At 39.5% G+C, this 21,010-nt stretch overlaps 1 protein-coding gene across 1 annotated transcript in view; it reads right to left on the bottom strand.

The window, feature by feature from the left end:
* Positions 1-1,005: 1,005 nt before the first annotated feature.
* Positions 1,006-21,010, bottom strand: part of PRRG4 (proline rich and Gla domain 4) — a 32,260-nt gene continuing 12,255 nt past the window's right edge. Inside the window, exons 5-6 of the mRNA XM_043969815.1 lie at positions 19,705-19,837; positions 1,006-5,722 (exon numbers count right to left, since the gene is read on the bottom strand). Of these exons, the coding sequence (XP_043825750.1) occupies positions 5,488-5,722; positions 19,705-19,837 (368 nt within the window). The 3' untranslated portion in view covers positions 1,006-5,487. The remainder of the gene's footprint in view (positions 5,723-19,704; positions 19,838-21,010) is intronic.

The following is a 21,010-nucleotide window of genomic DNA, read 5'->3' on the forward strand; positions in this document are numbered from 1 at the left end:
TGTGTAATGTGATCAGCATTTCTTGACTTTATGTACGTTGCATTATTATAACTATGATAAATGCATTTATCCAAGTCTTCAAGTGTTAACAAGATGTGGACTGGAATACAATGTGGCTCTGTTGTGTTTTCCTCAGTTATTGGATTAAACCCAGTTGCAGGCCACAAATAAGAATTCCATTTTCAGAAGAAAAACAATTTAATGTAAAATTTAAGCCAACACAACCCTAGGAGACAAAACAATACCTCAAAACATACCTTGAATACAGAGAGGATCTGTGATTTTATCAGCATGGACAGTCCTCTGTATGGGAACACCAACTTTCATGTAGATTGCAATCTGTGTATTACTTAATAGATAGTTGCTGGGGAAAAAAAATTGATAGGTGCTGGATGTACATAGAGATTAGGTGACTTGCCCTGGGTCACATGGCTAGTATGTATCAGAGGAGGGATTTGAATCTAAGTCTTCCTTTTTTTTTTTTAAAGTGAGGCAATTGGGGTTAAGTGACTTGCCCAGGGTCACACAGCTAGTAAGTGTTAACTGTCTGAGGCCAGATTTGAACTCAGGTCCTCCTGACTCTAGGGCCAGTGCTCTATCCACTGCACCACCTAGCTGCCCCAAATCTAAGTCTTCCTAATGCCAAGTCCTGAGCTCCACACATGATGCCTCAATCAATATTCAATTCCCGAACCATTCAAAGAGACCTTTTTAATAGGTCCCCACCCCTCAACCAGCTGTATTCACCATGCTGATTTAAAGTTGTACACAGCAGACAGTTCAAGATGAGTGCAATATTCAAACTTAATCGATAACTTATGCTAAATATTTTTTAAATGGCAAAGAATAGAAAAGCAAAATAATGCTACTAAAACTACTATAAGTAATAAATATTTACTTAGTATAAAATGCCATTACAAATCGAGTTTATTAGACAGGTACAAAATGTACATAATAAGAAATGATGATTTATGATACAATGAAGACTTTAGAGAAGGCATGCTTTTTAAAAAGTTGATTGTTCTAGTGTATAAAAATACTAATACTTGTTGGGCAGACTGCCTTACATAACCAAAGAGAAATGTTTAAAAACGATCAGAAATTTTTGAAGGAAGTACATAGCACAGCACATTATTACATTAGAAAAAAGTATACAAATTAAATTTCTACAGCATCGAGTTACACTGATGTAGAAACCCAGTCTTCCAAAAATGGCAGATGGATCCATTCTAAATGGGTTCAGAACTAAAATGTTTTTCTAACAATTGGTTTTGTGCACAGTAGGTGATTTGTCGCCATTTTGTAAGTTTTATTTTTAAATATGTGATATTTAAATCTTCTCCCCTCTCTCCTTCTCCTAAATGGAAGACTTTAGAACATTAGGCTGGTTTGAAGAAAGGCCCCACAGTGGAAGCCTCTGACTTTAAAAAACTAAATATAATTGTCACCAAAAGCTAAGCTTTTCCATTATCAGACTCTACTCTTCCCACCGCCACCCCCCATCCTAGGTTCTCTCTTCTAATAATAAGCTCCCTGAAAAGTAGGAACAAAATCCTGCTGGAGGAATAATTGACCCCCCAGGGAACAGAGGAGGTAGAGTCAATAACTAAGATCAGTCTTCAGTTTTCTATTGACATGACTGACCTGTAGTATGGACATTACTCAATACCCTCATTAAAGTATCTGAATATGTAGCATATACAGTCTCTGGAGGAGAAAATGAGTAACATTTTGGGTCATTTTTTTAAAAAACCCACCATTTTGAAAATGTTTAAATTCATTGTAATTATTAGCTCACCCCCTCTATTATCCAATTTTGTAAATCTGTTTCCTGTTTTTCCTCCTAGGGGAGCTCTCATCAATGAAATCACAGGTCCAGTCTTTTCCCCTATTGTTCCATGTTATGCCAGCTTAGTCACTGCCTGTCATCATGGGAGTTCCTTCATCCAACAGAACTGTCTTATCCAAGGTTTTGTATGTGGCAGGCACTTAAAATGTTATTTGACTGCCTGACTTAGTGCCTAGAAGAGATAGACTTTGGTCCACTCATCCAGCAGGATCTAAATAATACCACTTAACTCAGCCAAACATCATGGAAATTTTTTTATCCAAAGAAATGACAAACATCCCTCAGAAAATGAATCAACTGTACATGCCATATGTATACTATTTCTACACATACACATTAGCACACATTTCTGAATTGTTTCATATTCAATTAATGACTTGGTACAATAGATGAGTTCACATTCAATGAAGATGCAAAAACAGTCATGGAAGTGACTTCTCATCCAAGAAATGAAGGCCCCGTGTCAAAAACGCAAGAATGAGCTGGAATGTTTTGGGGAACAATTCAAGGAGTTACTCATCTTTTTAGTTCTGCTGGTGTGCCACGGAGAACCATAAACAATTCACTTTCTATTCACATGAAAAACATACACACATAATTTATTGGAGGGGGATACATTGTTGTGAATTTCAAAGACTAGACAGGCTGAAAGAACCCCAGGTAAGGGGTTAAACCTCTCCCCTACCTCCCGCAGGTTCCTCTACCCTCCCCTAGCCCAGTCCCCAAATACAATGGTAGGTTAGACCACAATAACAAATAAAGATACAACAGCTATTTATTTAAACTTTTCTAAATAAGCTTGAGTTTCTTATATTCTCTATTAGAAATTTACAGATATCTTGAAAGAGCCAATATACCACACACAGACTTCTTTTTTTTTTTTTAAAAGAGGTTTTCTTTCTGAAAGTGAATCACTTATCTCCTGGACTTGGTTGGCCAGGTAGAGTCATCTCACTGAAGCCATCTCCCTGCTATGATTTATCAGCCTCTTTCAAATTAGACTGAAGTAAAGCCTTCGTTCCGTTCAACCTCTAATTTAAAATGAAAACAAAACCAAAAACTCCCAACCCTACTCTAATTATTTGTGAAATCTTCTGCTCAGTGGAGCTCTAGGAGATGGCATTTTGAAATAATGGAGATACTCATAGCTAATATTAACCAACAACAAAAACAAAAACAAAAACCAGGAATAAAAATAAGTAATAGGGTACCATTTAAAAATTATAATAAGTTACTATTGAAATGTTGTATTTAATATAGTCATTTGTCAATTAGAGTATTCCCTCTTCTCATGAACTGCAGAGGTACTCTACAAACACCATGGATTTCACAGTTCCTCTGAAGATGAATCAGAGATTCATTTATTTCATATCAAAGTTTTATGGCAAGTGATAAGTGCCAACTGTACACAGCAGGGAGGGAGTTGGACATTCTGAAGCTAATTTGGACGTACAGCTTGTGTGTCAGTGGCCAGGACTCACAAAAACATTTCAAAGAAAAACTGTCATTTAGGGGAAAGACACCATTTTTGAGGGGGTGTTTTTTGCTTTGGGGGGGGGGCAATGAGAGTTGAGTGACTTGCCCAGGGTCACACAGCTAGTAAGCGTCAAGTGTCTGAGGTCAAATTTGAACTCAGGTCCTCCTGAATTCAAGGGCTGGTGCTTTATCCACTGTGCCACCTAGCCACCCCCCTGGGAAGGCACCTTTTAATCACCATTTTCAAATAGGGACAAATTTTCACTAACATACAATTAGGTAATTGGTCTTGTTAGCAAGGTGGGAGCTTGGAAAAAAGCATCCGTTTCAGTCCTGCCACAAATTTTCTGGGAGATTTTGGTCTCCCTGCGGTACATCTGTTATCTTAGCTTATCCATTGTCCAAGGCAGAAAACAGAGGTTGTGGAAGAGAAGTAAGTTTTACAAAAAGTCTTTATACTAATGCAAGAAAAAATGTTATGTAAAATGAGTAGTATTTAAGGTAGTAATTTACAGTATTTTTGGTAGATAGTAATGTGTAGTTTTCCCAAAATTAAACATGAAGTTCCTGGTTCTGCCACGTATGAGCTGGGTGATATTAGGCCAGTGCCTTCCTCTCTGTACGAGGAAGATGTAAGATGTCTGCCTCTGACATTCTGTGAGTTTGTAACTAAGTTACTGACAAGCGGGCCATACAATGGAAGGGCCCAGTGTACAAAGCTTTGTGAAGTTTAGAACGTCAAAGATCTTGTTTTTGACTATGTTGAATAAGATCCTATTATCCAAGAATACAAAACCCTTCAACTTATGTATGATTCATATTGTCTAAACCACCAGTACCACTTTGGTTTAGCATGCACCATCAAATTGACATGGACTGTGGCCTCCCCCCCCCATTAAAAAACAAGCAAAACTGTAAATTATCATATAAAACAAAAAAAATAAGATAATAACTGACAAATATTTAAGGAATAGAATCTTCTATTTCCCATCTCAGGAATATGCTATTGTTTGATCTCACCCCACAGGGGGAAAATATATACATCTATACATCTATATATAGAGAGTTCAAGTTCTGTTAAGTCTAAAGAAAGAATGACAATGGAAGAGAGGATTTTAGGAAATGTGGGTTGAATGATCGTTTTAAGTGTGCCTTAATGCCTGAGAAAACATACCACAGAGGTGCAAAGGGTCACTGGTAACAAAATTGTACACATCTTTAACAAGAACGTAGATTAATGAGAGGGTAAATAAATTATCCCTTCTGGATGAAACTATTAATTATGAGTTAGAATAAAACTCTGAACCTGAGTAATCTCATAGGAACCAAACATAGTCATGTAGACAGAATCCATCTATTTCCTCATGGGACAAGCAGATTCATAGAGAATCTAGAGACTCCTGGTCACTGAGCCTTTTTTTGGTGGTAGGAAAGAATGGGAACTATAGTAGCTAGCTAACAGATCTGCAACCTTGTGTTACTGTACCTCCACTCTTCAAATCTGAAAACAGCAGCAGTCATTTGAACAGAAGAAAAATGAAGATGGTTTTTTTCCCTTCTCCCCACTACTGTATAGCTAATATAATCTCAAAGTACAAATATCTGGAAGGAACATTGTGTGCTACTTCATATAGAATAACCATCAGATTCTTTTTATGTTTTAATGGCCAGTGATTCATCATGGGATTTTAAAACTTTCTACAAGATCTCCTTTGCTGAAGAGTTAAAATAAACTGGAGACAAAATATTTAGTATCTTGACTCGAGATGACCCGGAGCAAAAGAACTTCTTGTGTTAATGTTAGTTCAGTTCTCCACACAGCCAGTTTAGAACCCTTTCTGTGGTGGTGGGTATGTTCCTCTTCCTTCAGAACATTATAATTAGTGATCTTTTGCCTAATCTAGTTGGGCTGATGATCTGGAGACTCCTAAATTTAAATCAGTGCTTGCCTCATAACTGCCCCCAAAAAACAAAGCCAATTCACTCATTCTGATGTCAGAGATAAAAGTCCATATAGCTGGAGCAAATGAACAGTCATCGTGAAAGTCATGTGTTCTTAATAACCTTTACAGAAGTGAAATGGCCAGCCCTTTAAACCATTGGAGAACTGAGTCATGGCACCTTCTAGGAGTAAACATCCATCATCCGCATTGATATTGGATTTAGTGAGAAGGTAGCGACATAGACTTTTTAAACACCTTAAACCCTCTTGCTGGCCCAGGATATGGAGGAGGGGGAACATCATATTTTCCAGTCAATGCCACAGCTTGTTCATAAGAAGGCAGTCCTGAGTCCTCCATGGGAAGAGATGATGGTGGGGTTAAGGCAGATTCCTCTTGTCTTCTAAATATAATAGCTGGATGATGTCGACCCGTTCTTATATAGACAGCTGAGGAACTAAACAGAGACACATCAATAGCACCAGTTTCATTTTCATGCTAGTAACAGACATTGTCAGCCAAAGAGTATGTGGTTTTTTGGTTTGTTTTTATTGATGTCTTCAGTTTTTTAAATCATAGCTATGCCCTGTATCCTTCTCCTTTTCAGAGAACCATTTTGGATAACAAATAGTATTTTTTTTTTTTTTGCAGGCAACGGGGGTAAAGTGACTTGCCCAGGGTCACACAGCTAGTAAGTGTCAAGTGTCTGAGGCCGGATTTGAACTCAGGTACTCCTGAATCCAGGGCCGGTGCTTAACCACTGTGCCATCTAGCTGCCCCCACAAATAGTATTTTTTAAAGAGGAAAAAAATCAGTACAACCTATTGATACATTGAAAAAGTCTGAAAACATGTACACTGTGTAACAGCTGGGGACTGCCTACTTCCATGAAGTCATGGATTGCGGCTATCCTCTAATATCAATTTGTTTGTTTAGTTTTTCAATCAAGTTCAACTTTTCATGACCCCATTTGGGGTTTTCTTGGCAAAAATATTGGAGTGATTTGCCCTTTCCTTTTCCAGCTCATTTTACAGATGAAGAAACCAAGGCAAACAGGTTGAGGTGATTTGCCCAAGGTCACACAACTGGTAAGTGTCTGAGACTAGACTTGGATGCAGGTCTTCCCGGCTCCAAATACAGTGCTCTATACACTGCACTACCTAGCTACCTCCCATATCAAAGAGTGTGTTTTTTTTTTTTCGTAAGGCAATTGGGGTTAAGTGACTTGCCCAGGGTCACACAGCTAGTAAGTGTTAAGTGTCTGAGGCCGGATTTGAACTCAGGTACTCCTGAATCCAGGGCCGGTGCTTTATCCACTGCGCCACCTAGCTGCCCCAGAGTGTGTTTTTTAATAGTAAAAGATGGAGACAGCTAGGAGGTGCAATGGATAAAGCACTGGATTTGGAGATAGGAATGCCCTGAATTCTAATCTTGCCCCAGACGTTTATTAGCACAAACCTGAGCAAATCCCTGAGCCTCTGTCTGCTTCAATTTCCTCATCTGTAAATAGAATAATACATCTACCTTCCAGGATGTTGTGAGAATAAAATGAGAAAATATTTGTTAAATGCTTTGCAAACCTTATAACTCTATATAAATGCTAGCTATTATTTTGTCATTATTATAATTAGAATATTCATGATGAATTATAATTACTCATAATGAGTTATAATATAATTAGTTGTAATATCAACAATATAATTATTTGTGATAATTAGTTATAATAATATAGAATAATTAGTTAATTTCTCTGGGCTACAGTTGTCTGTACAGATGAGTCTTCCTGATGCTCTATCTACTGCACCACCTAGCTGCCCAGTATAAAGTACACCCAGTGCAAAACCATCCTTCGCAAATGGAGGTTAATGATTTGCCCACTGCCACATAAACAGAGTGGAGATTTAATTTAAAAAAAGAAAAGAGAGGGGGCAGCTAGGTGGCACAGTGGATAAAAGCACCGGCCCTGGATTCAGGAGGACCTGAGTTCAAATGTGACCTCAGACACTTGACACTTACTAGCTGTGTGACCCTGGGCAAGTCACTTAACCCTCATTGCCCGGCCCCCTCCCCCCCCCCCCAAAAAAAAAGAAAGAAAAGAGAGAGAAAAATGAGAAGGTTGGATTTCAGCTGCAAATGCTGCTAGGGTGAGAAGATCTCTAAGGTCTCTTTCAGCTCAAGCTATAATGTTCATAATTTGATTGTGTCCACTGGCCTTTCCTTTTATTCAGTCCTACAACCACTGTCATCCTTCAGTGACTCCCAATCCTGACTTGATGAAAGGTGTTATAACTAAGATCCCTGGAGCAGCCACTGTGCCTCTGGCTTCTTTCAGCTTTTATTCAATCCGTAATTTGCTCCTGGACTAATCTCTTACGTGTCTTTGTAGTATGTCATTCTCTTATTCAAAGCCTTTTTTCCCAGCTCTATTGTCTGGCCTTCAAGGCCTTCCATCATCTAGCATCAGTCATCCTGCCCAGTTATTTCCCTCTCTTCCCTAAGATGGAAGGACTTTCCAATCCAGGTCAGTCCTTTCACTGTTAGTCAAGATCCCTTCCTTGATTTGACATGGGTTGCAGACTCTTCCTCCACTTAAACCAAATCCTGCCCATTCAAGCCTGGCTCAAGTCTCTCCTTCCTAAAGTCTTCCTTGATTATTTCAGTCCTTATTTCTCTTCCTTCTTTTCTTCTTTAAATTAAATTTTATTTTTTTCAATAAAAAATCTATTTTTTCTCCTTACTCTTTTCTTCTTTTCTACTCCTAGAAAACTTATCATTTCTATCATACTATTTTTGGCCCAGAATTATGATTTCATTAGCACAGGGCACTTGGTTGTTGTCTGACTCTTTGTGACTGCATTTAGGGTTTTCTTGGCAAACATACTAGAGTGGTTTGCCATTTTCTTCCCCAGCTCATTTTATAGATGAGAAAACTGAGGTAAACAGGGTTAAGCAACTTGCCCACAGTAATACAGCCAGTAAATGTCCGAGGCTGGATTTGAACTCATGAAGGTGAGTCTTCCTGATGCTCTATCCACTGCACCACGTAGCTGCCCAGTATAAGGTACACCCAATGAAAAACCATCCTTTGCAAATGGAGGTTAATGATTTGCCCACTGCCACATAAACAGAGTGGAGATTTAATTTTAAAAAAGAAAAGAGAAGGGGCAGCTAGGTGACACAGTGAATAAAAGCACTGGCCCTGGATTCAGGAGGACCTGAGTTCAAATTTGACCTCAGACACTTGATATTTACTAGCTGTGTGACTCTGGGCAAGTCACTTAACCCTCATTGCCCTGCCCCCCCCCCAAAAAAAAAAAAGAAAAGAAAAGAAAAAAGAAAGAAAAGAGAGAGAAAAATAAGGTCTGAAGTACTCAGGGATGACTTTACTACCATACAGTTTTATATTTAACTTTGTATTGTTTCATGTGTTAGCTTTGTCTAAACTGTGAGATCTTTACAACTACTTATAAATTCCACTTAATGATTAGATGGCAAGCTCCTTGAGGGTGGTGACTATCTTTAGCCTCTTTTTGTATCCCCAGGGCTTAGCTCGGTGCCTAACACATAGTAGGTGCTTAATAAATGAGCGTTGACTGACTGATATATGTTTGTGGACTAATTAATGACATAACTATGGTTGCTTGAAACCGGATGCTGAAAATTCAGATAATCTCGAATCCTCACATTAGCTGATGGGTACGAGTTTTTCCTGATCAGATCTAATAAGGAAGAAATTCACTGACTTGTGTTTCTTTTCTCTTGCCTTGGAAGGTTAAGAGGCAGGGGGACATTGTGGAAGGAAATAACACTGGACACAGAGGAAAAAGACTGAGGTCCCAAGCCCTGTTTGACCACTTCCTGGGTAAGTTCTTGACTTCAGTGGGCCTCATTTTGTCCACCTGTAAGTAAAACTGGGATACTACAACTTGTATCAGACCTACCACTCGGAAACTGTGAAGAAAGCACTTTGAAAACCGTAAACCATTATCTGATGTTGATTATTCTTCTTTGGGAGAAATTGTTAAATATTGTTGTTAAAGGAGGAAGGCAGAGAGGGGGTGGGGGAGGAAAAAAGGGAGGGAGAGAAGGACAGGAAGAAGGAAAAAGAGAAGGAGAAGGAGAGGGAAAGAGGGGAAGGGAGAGGAGAGAGGAAGAGGCAAACAGGGAGACTGAGACAGAGAGAGACAGACAGAAAGAGAAGAGAGGCAAAGGCTTGGCTAATTCATAAACTAGCTAATCCTCTCTGGAATAACTGATAATGGACTGCTGGTGAGGCTAGCTCAAGTGTGTTTACAAGGCTTAGCACACACTTCCTCTTCTGCCAGAAATCTGAACTGTCTTTATGATAAATGCTCATCCCCTGCTCAAGCCAGACAAACTGCCCTCTAACTGTCCATAAGGCTCAGTCAGGTACGTCAGATAAGGCAAACAAATTGAACATCTTTGCCCTAAGCTGCTGGTTCCAGCAAGTGACAGGTCCTTATCATAAACACATTCCAGGTTGTGTTTTAATTACAAGTCATCTTAAAGCAATCTGCCTGTTCACTGTGAGAACAAGGGAGCAATTATATCAAAAAGTCAGTGAATGGCTCCAGTGTTCTGTACGACATCACAAATCCATTGTGAGTCAAAGAAAAAAAACCATTCTAAATATTATTTTCTAGAAACACTATGATGGCCTCATTTAAATGAATTCACTTATCTCCAAATGAGGAACATCACATCACATTAGGCACTTCGCCCCCAACACAAGTGAGAATGAAATGATCTTATATCATCCATTTATCTGGTGTGTGTTTACTGCCAACATGATGTAATCATGCTCTGATTTCAGCTTTCCAAAAAAAAAAAAAAAAGCATTGAATACCATAGTTTTCACCAAACTTTTCTGCCAAGTCTCCTCTCTGGGTTGGTTTGTTTGTGTGTGTTTTTTTAATCCTTAAACTTTGCCTATATTTAGGTTTCAAAGTCAGGGTATATTTTATCCTCTGCCTTTAGTCTTTCCCCCAGAACCTCACAAACAGGATCATAATGAAAGGAGGAAGAATGATTTAACTAGGGACCCAGGAAGGAGTTAGGACTCAAAATTTATATTGGCTGTTACCCATTCACAACAAACCACCGAGAGACAGCTGGGGAGCCTCAGCCTGTAGCCTCGAGCTGTAGCCTCAGCCCTGGGAAACCCCACAAAACCCCAGATCGTGTTGGGAGCCTGCCTCCCCAGCCAGAGTGACAGGAGCCAATAGGACACTAGAGCACACCGATAGAGCTAGGCAGGACCTGTCTCCCCAGATATCTCGTCACACCTCCAGGATGGCAGGGCTGTCCCTTGCCAGGCTTCAGTGAAACAAGAAGGACAAATTCAGGTTCAATTTGAGGAATGGAACAGCACAGCCCCTGGGTCCTCATATTGCTTCCCAAAGACCTGGCGTAGGGCCGGCCCCCTCCTCCTTGGGTCAAAAGTTCTGCCAGGCGAGTTGCTCCTTTGAGTTAGATAACACAAAGTGGGGCATTGTTTCCTGAAGGCCATACAAGTGTTACCAAGAAGGAGGGAAGGCTGCCTCTCCTTCCTCTGGCTCTCTCCCATTAGCACACACAGACATTTTAATGTTACAAAGGGGCTATGGTTTCATCAGTGTGGCTTCATCCAGATTGGGGGGCAGGGGACGGCTTTAACCCGAGGTCCACAGATGAGATGAACACCTTGAGGTTTGGAAAGACTTAGGGACCTGCCTACGGACACAAGACTGGTGCAGAGCTGGTAAGAGTCCCATGGAATGTCAAGTCCAAGCTCGGCTCTCTTTCCACCACACCTTACTACACTTCCTCCCCCAATAATGAAATATCTACTTACTTTTTTTGTGTGTGAGGCAATTGGGGTTAAGTGACTTGCCCAGAGTCACACAGCTAGTAAGTAAGTGTTAAGTGTCTGAGGCCAAATTTGAACTCAGGTCCTCCTGACTCCAGGGCTGGTGCTCTATCCACTGCACCACCTAGCTGCCCCCTTCTATTTACTTTAACACTGCAGAAGCTCAAAGGAGATAATTTTAAAAATAGGTGAGACATGTAACTAGATGCATCCTATAATCTAGACAGAATAAAAGATAGTCATGTACCACATTTCCTCTCTTGGTTTATACAGAGGGCAAGAGGAAAGGAGTACCTTAGGGGGAAAAAAAAGAGAAAAAAGGAGGAGGGAAAAGGGAAAGATAAAAAGGGAAGAAAGGTGTAAAATAAAGAAAAAAATAACAGGCATGACTTTGAGTGGTAGCAAATTAACCCAAAGCTAAACCATCTGATTCAAATCATTGTAAATGCTGGAAACAGAGCCTTTGAAAAGTGATACAAAAACCTTCCCTTATAAAAGCAAGGAGGGAAGAAAAGAGGGAGGGACATATTTCAAATTCCTCTTGCTAGATAGGAAACTATGAGGTCAGGCGTCATTTCCCCCCAGCATCTAGCATAAAACATGATAGGTACTCTGACGAATAAAGATAGAAGCATATGGTAAAATGGAAAGGTTGGATTAAAGAGGTTCTCTTTTTTTGTTGTTCAAGAAAACTTGATTAAAAGGAAAAAAAATGAAAGTGGAAAATGGCATGCTGCAGTCTGTGTTCAATCAATATCAGTTCTTTCTTGGTGGTGGATAGCATGCTTTATAATTAGTCCTTTGGGATTGTCTTGGATCATTGTATTGCTGAGAATAGTTGTCATTCACAGTTCTTCACCAAATAATATTGCTGTCACTGTGCACAACATTCTCCTGGTTCTGCTCACTTCACTATACATCAGTTCATACATGCCTTTCCAGGCCTTTCTGAAATAATCCTGCTTGTCATTTCTTAGAGCCCCAGTAATATTCCATCACCATCATATACCACAGCTTTTTTAGCCCTTCCCCAATGGATGGGCATTCCTTTGATTTCCATTTCTTAGCCACCACAAAAAGAGCTGCTATAAATATTTTTGTACAAATAGGTCTAATAAAGAGGTTCTTAAAAGATGAACTCTTTCTATTTTCCCATTATGTCTCCCATATCTCATTATTATTTCTGGTATATCCATACTATTAAATTCAATTCAACATTTATCAGGCTCTGCTCCTAGCAAAGCTGGGGGCAGGGGTTCAAGGGATAAAAATGCCCCCAAATGAAAGACCCCTGCCCTAAAGAAGCATATATTCTACTATTCCTAGGATGCCTCCAGTTGGTGATGAGGCCGTTATCTGGCAGGATGGACAATATATAGCAGCAGAAACAATGGCAGTTCAGTCACATTAGGAGCTGAACATGGATAACTATCAAATGGGGGCTAATGGAAATTTCACAGACAGAAAAAAAAAAACAACTGTTGAATGTCTGTAGATCTGAAGCCATGGGTGGGTGGGAAAGAAAATTATTTGCTGGATAGATCCTTCTCATTTTTACTCTACATGAACCCCCTTCCATTATTCTGGCACAGCATGACCCAGCCATGAATATAGAATATTCCTCTAGTCATTTATATTCTCTTTCTTTAAGGAGTACTTTGTTTTTGTTTTGTTTTCTTTCAAATAGTTTATTTTTTTCTAATTTTTTTAAACATCTGTGTTTTTTGTTTGTTTTTTGGTGAGGCAATTGGGGTTGTGACTTGCCCAAGGTCACACAGTTAGTAAATATCAAGTGTCTGAGGTCAAATTTGAACTCAGGTCCTCCTGAATCCAGGGCTGGTGCTTTATCCACTACGCCACCTAGCTGCCCCTTGACCTCTGTTTTAAAAAAAAATTTGTGTTCCAAATTCTCTACCTTCCTCTCCTCCCCCCTCAATGAGAAGGCAAGCAATTTGATATAGGTTATACATGTGCAGTCATGCAAAACATATTTCCATATTAGTCATGTTGTGAAAGAAAACAGACCACAGGAAAAAAACCCCAAGAAAAATAGTGTTTTTTTAAAGTATGCTTCGATCTGTATTCAGACTTAAGAGGTGCTTTGTAATTACATCTCTACAAATATTTTGAACCTTTGCTAGAGTATCCCCAGATACTCTATGGATTTTGTAATTATTTGGAATGGGAGCTGTGTGAAGTCTATCCCATATATTCCTGCTCCTTGACCTAAAATTTAATGGACACAATGGATTACAACACTATCAAGGCAGAGAGCGAAAGCTCAAGAAGGGAAATTGTTTACTTTTTTTCTGCTTCATTTTTCTATGTTGGTGAAATAGGAATAACTTGAGTCCTTTGCCCAATAATTGAGGTTCTTTACCTGGGGTCCAAGAACTTATTAGGCCATTTTGAAAAGACATCTCTTACAGCAATATTGGGTGAAGATCAACTGTGATAGACTTAGCTCTTCACAGCAATACAATCCAATACAATCCAAGACAATTCCAAAAGACTCATGATGGAAAATGCTCTCCAAATCCAGAAAAAGAAGAATGAAGTCTGGATGAAGATCAAAGCATACTATTTTCACTTTTTAAAAATTTTTGTGGCTTTTCCCTTTTGGTCTGTTTCTTCTTTCACAACATGATTAATGTGGAAATTCGTTTACATGATTGCGCACATATAACCTGTATCAGATTGCTTGCTGTCTTGGGGAAGGGGAATGGAAAAGAGGGAGAAAAAATTTGAAACTCAAAATCTTATAAAAAATAAATGTTGAGAGGGCAGCTAGGTGGTGCAGTGGATAAAGCACAAGTCCTCGATTCAGGAGGACCTGAGTTCAAATCTAGCCTCCTCAGACACTTGACGCTTACTGTGTAACCCTGGGGAAGCCACTTAACCCTCATTGCCCCACAAAAAAATAAATGAATGAATGAATGAATAAATGCTGAAGACTATTTTTACATGTAGTTAGAATAAATAAAATACTATTTATAAAAAAAAAACAAAAAAAGACATTTTTCTACACTGATTATTCATTTTTCTTTTGGTGGGGCAATGAGGGTTAAGTGACTTGCCCAAAGTCACACAGCTAGTAAATGTCAAGTGTCTGAGGCCGGATTTGAACTCAGGTCTTCCTGAATCCAGGGCTGGTGTTTTATCCACTGTGCCACCTAGCTGCCCCGATTATTAATTTTTTTAAAAGAAGTTTTAATGGGTCAACTGGAATAGGAAAGTTACTTAGGCTATTCACAGCAGATGAAATTAATTTTATTTTTTAAAAATTCATGCTTTTTAGAAAGAGGATGTCCTTAGCAATCTGTTCTATGACATAAGAAGGATATTAATCTCTAAAGTGGTAAAAGAAAGAAAAATTCCAAACATCTCCTTTTTTTTTTTTTTTTTTTTTGGTGAGGCAATTGGGGTTAAGTGACTTCCCCAGGGTCACACAGCCAGTAAGTGTTAAGTGTCTGAGGTCACATTTGAACTCAGGTCCTCCTGACTCCAGGGCCGGTGCTCTATCCACTGTGCCATCTAGTTGCCCCTCAAACATCTCCTAAAGGGAAAAATGCTTTTCCTGATAGATAGGAAAAGATAACTTTAGTTACTTTGGAATATTATTATTATTATTATCACACTTTAGGACAAAAGTTGGCCTTCTTTTATTTACCAAGTTCACATAAGTTGACTTAATTCAACAAACATATATTAAACATTTACTTTGTGTGATGTGCTAAGTATATAGTCCCTCTGCCCTCACATTCTCTACTAACTCAACATTGCCAGGCAAGTAGCCTTTGGCTGATGCTTCCTCTATGGAGACAGGGATTGGATTTGTGAAGTCACTGGCATTAGGTGCTCACATGAAGAGAACTCCCTTTATCATTGCAGGCACACACTGAGGGGTTATGTGATGTGCCCAGGGTAACAAGGCCAGTATTTGAGAGAGGTGGAACCCTGGTATTCTTGACTTCAAGACCAGCTCTCTATCCACTTCATCGTGCTGCTTACCTGATACACGCAATTAAAACAAAGCAAAAAACCAACAAAAATCTTGGAACTCTTTCCTATCTGAGAAACCATCAGTGAAAGTTGTTAAGTAGAAGATGGTGGAGGAGAGGCTGTGACTCCCACAAGCTCCAGAAAGTTGTAAAGTATGGGCATGGGAGTAATGAAAAGAATCTAACTTGGATTAGAGTCCTGACTCTCACACCTTCAGAGTGGGTGATAACACTGGGTAGACAAGTCACTTATGTCCATTTCACACATGAGAATACTGAGGCCCAAGGGAATTAACAGCTGCACTACCAATATCACAAGGCTTTTATGAGGAGAGTGGGTCATAACCCTTAAAGCATCATACAAACCATTTTTATAGGAGAAAAAAAGGGTCATACTACAAGGAATATTAGGGGTCATCTAGTCCAACCCATTCATTTTATGGATGAGGAAGCTGAAGTGTAGAGAGGTAAATTGACTAACATCAAATTGCCCAGTTATCAAAAGTCAACATGGCAGCATGGCAGCTACAACCCATTCTCCTAACTTTCTAGTCCAGTGCTTTTTCCATTACATCCTATTCTCTCATACTTCTGAAATATAGTAAGAAGGGATCTCAGAATCTAATAGTCCAACCTGCTCTTTTTCCAGTAAGGAAATGGATTAGGGAGATGTTAGGTGATTTGTCCAAGGTCACAAAGACAAGCAAATGTCAGGCAGGGCTGGGGTTGGAACCTAGTTTCTCTAACTTTACCCAGTGACATGAAATGCCAAGCTCTCCTCTTTTGGTGTCTTCCTTTTCCATGCCCCAATTCATTCAGCAACTTGTTTTATAGATATCTGTGTATTTGTACTCTCCTTCTCACCGCTTCAAATCCAGACAATTTAGAGGTGCCCCACTCTCACCAGCATAGTAGGTGCCACATAAATGTTTATTGCACTAAACTGAAAGCAAAATGCATTAAGATTAAATGACTCGGGGCGGCTAGGTGGCGCAGTGGATTAAGCACCGGCCCTGGATTCAGGAAGACCTGAATTCAAATCCAGCCTCAGACACTTGACACTTACTAGCTGTGTGACCCTGGGCAAGTCAGTTAACCCCCATTGCCCCGCAAAAAAAAAAAAAAAAAAAAGATTAAATGACTCCTCCATATCCTAAGAAGTGGGCCTGGCTGGTCATCTCTGTTAGCCAACTAACAGCAGTTTGGAGATGCAAGCAGGGGTTGATAAACAAGAATTTCCCATAGTGCATTTAGTTCATGCTGCCTTTCGACTATGGTTAGATATCTCCTTATTCACTGTCATTCCATGCACCTATAATGATGAGGATGAAAATGAACACATTTGTTATCACAAGAGTATGCCACCTGAGAGACTATTATGGTAGAGTAATTATTGCCTTCAGGAATCTCTGGTGGGCATTAATCGCTGGATTTCTATTGTTCTTTTGGAGTGCCATTTAATTTTGTGAAGCACTGTGACTTTGAAGATAGCTATAAATACTCTATGCTAAATGCTATGTCACTTTGTCAAAGAGTAATTGTTTTATGTTTTTTACTAGAACTATGATTTTATCAGTGTAGGGGGAAGTTCTCAGAGACGGACTCTTTCTACCAACATAGATCAAGTCCCTTTCTCAGTAACTTACAGTCTGAGAGTGTCGTCTGGTGCAATGAGAAATTAAATGATTTGCTCAGGGCCGAACAGGCAGAATGTAGCTTTGGAGGAATTTGAACCCAGATCTTTTCAACTCTTTGAGCAGCTCTCAGTCCACTCCACCAGTGTTGTCAAACTCAAACAGAAATGAGGGCCGCTAACCTCTATAAGAATCCTAGCAGACCACATATCGACTTAATTTTAAAATGTGATGTAATCTACATTTTAATGTATATTTATTTAAAAAAATATTTCCCAGTGACATTTAATTCTGGTTCTGGGTCCATAATCAGGAGGCTGCATGTTTGATACTTTTGCATTACCCCACGTCCCTACACCATACGCTAAATATAATATAATAAAAAGTCACTTTCATGTACAACAAATATGATTTCTAGCTTCATTGGTTCCTTATCATTTCTAGTATAAAACACAAACTTCTCAGCCTGACATTTAAAGCCTTCCCTAACCTAGAGTCCCATATAACTTTCCATTAGATTATAAATTCCTTGAGGACAGGGAGCATCTTTTCCCAATTTTTGTATCCCCAGCACTCAGCACAGTGATCGGCACATAGTAGGTACTTAATAAATATTGATAGACTAACTTTCCTGATTAATTTTTTTGGGGGGGGGGGTGAGGCAATTGGGGTTAAGTGACTTGCCCAGGGTCACACAGCTAGTAAGTGTTAAGTGTCTGAGGCCGGATTTGAACTCAGGTACTCCTGACTCCAGGGCTGGTGCTCTATCCACTGTGCCACCTAGCCGCCCCGATTAATTTCATTTTATTCTCTCTCACAAACTCTATGTTCCAGCAAACTACCCTACTCATTTATTCCCTGGCCTTGAACTTCTAACTTTCATCTCTAAGCCTTTGCAAAGGCTGACCCCCACATGCCTAGAATGTAGGCTTCTACCAGTTGCAGACGACCATGGATCAGTGCCTTGAAGAGCCACAGGCCACAGTGTGGCTGTGCAGTCGGATACGGGAGCCCCAGCTCCTGCTGCAACGAGGATATTGGAAAACTGCACTCTCTGTAGCCCGTCGGTTCCAGTGTCTCATTCGTTTTACTTCCTCCAGAGCTCGGAGGCCCATCTCAGCTGCACCGTAAGCTGCTCCTGAGTACTGAACTCCATCAGGCCCAGTCCTTGGCCATCTCCTCCCAGCTGCCGGTGTCTATTCCCAGAGCCTTCAAGTCTCGCTTGCATACATCTCTGTAGCGAAGCTGGGGGCATCCAGTGGGTCTTTGTCCTGAGGCTAACTCGCCTCTGTCTCCTAAAAACAGCCCTAACTACCTTCAAGGCTCTACTCCCTGCACCCAAAACCTCCCTTGGTCCCCTTAGCTGATAGTTAATTGAACTCTTTCTACTGGAATTTTCTTGTATTTACTTATCTGTGTATTACTACTACTGTTACTGTTGCTCTTACTACTACTGCTACTACTACTTCTTCCTCTCTGAAAATTCAAGCTTTCTGAGGGCAGGGCCTGTTCCTTTTTTATCTTTGTGCCTCTGTTGCAGTGGTACATAAAAGGCACTAAATAAAATGAAATGTACTGTATACAAAATAACAGCAATATTATAAGATGATCTGCTGGGAATGACGGTTATTTTCAGCAATGTAATGATCTAAGACAACTCTGAAGGTCTTATGAAAAATGTAATCTATCTACAGAGAGAACTGATGGTGTCTGAATACAGATTGAAGCATAATTTTTTTGTTAGTTCCATTATCTGAAGTTTTGTTTTTGTCTGTTTTCTTTTACAACCTGGTTAATGTGGAAATGTTTTGCATGACTGCTCATGTATGGCTTATATTGAATTGCTTAAATTCTTGGGGGGGAAGAAGAGAATTTGGAACACAAAGTTTTAAAAATTGATGTAAAAATTTGTAATTTACATGTGATTTGGGAAAAATAAAATTCTAAACTAAATGGGAAAAAAATAAAATAAAATGAATGTCTGGTGAGTTAATTTGGATGAGAGCAGGTCTGGATTAGCTATTAATGAATCACAAAGCATCATTTCTCTGTAAGCTCCTTGGAGGCAAGAACTGGGTAGTTTTTCATTTTTGTATTTATTCCTATTGCCTAGAATCATGCCATGTGTATAGCCTCTACTTAATAAAAAAAGATATTCATTTGAGTTTATAGGGACTTGAGCCGTCTAGTCCAATCAATACCTGAAAAGGAATCTCCACTATAATATATGACAAGTGTCTGTCCTATCACTGTTGAAAAGCCTCCAATGAAAGGGAACTCACTACTTCCCAAGGCATCCCATTCCATTTTTGGACAATTGGGACATTCCCCTTGAACCTGAACCTTGCCTCTTTGCATCTTCCATTCATTGCTGCTGGTTCTGCCCCCTGAGACCAAGTAGGACAAATCTGTAGGGCACTAGGTGGCACAATGGATAGAATGTTGGATTTAAAGTCAGGTGTTCGAATCCTGCTTCAGGTGATTATTACTTGTCCCTGTGAAAGTCACTCATCTATAAAATGGGAATGATAATAGCACCTACCTTCCAGGATCACATGAGATAACATAAGCAGAGTGCCTTGTAATCAGAGAAAGGAAGCCATTTGCTCCATATCACATTAACAGCAGATCTAGATCTATCTTATTATCCAAGTTACTTTACCAGATGTTCATTTTTTTACATGCTATGTGCCTTAAAACACTATATAAACGCTTGCTGTTGTTATTATGAATTCCTCTTCCACATGCAAACTGTAAAGAGTGATATAAATGTCGGGGATTATTATTGTTGTTATTGTATTCTGCTGGTCTCGTATTGTTGTTATTGGGATCTGCTGGTCTCATGCCCTGAGCCTATGGAGAATTAAAGTGGCCTACAGCTAACAATACACATGGTGTCATATTCTATTGAGGACGAGCTCTCAGTTATACATACCATGGCTGTCTTCTTCTTGTGCATTTGGTGATGCAGAGATAGTAACCAAGTAATCCAGTGATAACCAGGAACACTCCAGCTGCAATTAATCCAGTCAGAAGTCCCATAACATCGATCTTCTCTCTCTCACCGTCTTAAAGGAAATTATTCAATTACCACTTATCAATATCCCTATAGCAACTGCAGAGCACATCTATGATCCTGAATTTCTCCTGAATCTAAGCACAGGCCTACACACTGTAGATCATTTCAGCACTAAACACAGTGCCTTGCATGTAGCAGTTTATAAAAATATTCTCATTTGATCTTCAAAACAACCATGTAAATTAGGTTCTACTATTAATCCCCATTTTTGCAGATGAAAAAACTGATACAAAGAGGGGAAATGACTTCCTCAGGGTCACATCTGAGGTCAGATTTGAACTCAGGCCTTTCTGAAGATAAGCAGCTAAGTGGTGTAGTGGATGGAGTGCTGGAACTGGAGTCAGGAAGACCCAAGTTGAAATTCTGCCTCAGACACTTACTAGCTGTGTGACCCTGGGCAAATTGATTAACATCTACTGCCTCAATTTCCTCATCTGTAAAAATAAGGAGAATACTACCCACCTCCCAGGGTTGTTGTGGTTGTTCAGTCATTGCCAACGCTTCACGATCCCATTTTGGGGTTTTCTTGGCAAAGATAAAGCCATTTCCTTCTCTGGCTCATTTTACAGCTGAAGAAACTGAGGCAAACAGGGTTAAGTGACTTCCCCTGGAGCTAGTAACTGTCTGACGCTAAATTTGAACTCATGTCGTTATGAGGCTCAAATAGAATAATATTTGTAAATTGCTTTGAAACCTTAAAGTGCTATGTAAATGCTATTGCTATTGTTATTATTATTAAAAATCTGTTGAGATTTCTTTTTGTCTTGGGGAATTGGGGGGGGGAAGGCAGGGAAGGCGAAAAATTTGGAACTCAAAATTTTAAAAAACAAATGTTGAAAACTATCTTCATATGTAATTGCAAAAAAATTAAAATACTATTAAAATTGGAAAAACAATCTGTTGAAGGCAAATCTATTTGCTCTGGTTACTAGCATAATACTTAAAATTATTGACAAGTGGCATCTCTAGAGCTCCAGCTTTATCATTCATACATCCTTTGTGAATTTGGTTTTGCTTTTTTGGTCTTGGATTTCATTGATATAGGAGCTGTTTCATTGGTGAGGAAACATTCTATTCCCATGCAGATTGGTAACCATTCTGCAACTTGCATATGACCCAATAGCATGTGACCCAAAGAGGAAGAAAATCATAGAAACAACAC

This window comes from Dromiciops gliroides, chromosome 6, assembly GCF_019393635.1.
Source record: "Dromiciops gliroides isolate mDroGli1 chromosome 6, mDroGli1.pri, whole genome shotgun sequence".
NCBI classification, from domain to species: domain Eukaryota; kingdom Metazoa; phylum Chordata; class Mammalia; order Microbiotheria; family Microbiotheriidae; genus Dromiciops; species Dromiciops gliroides.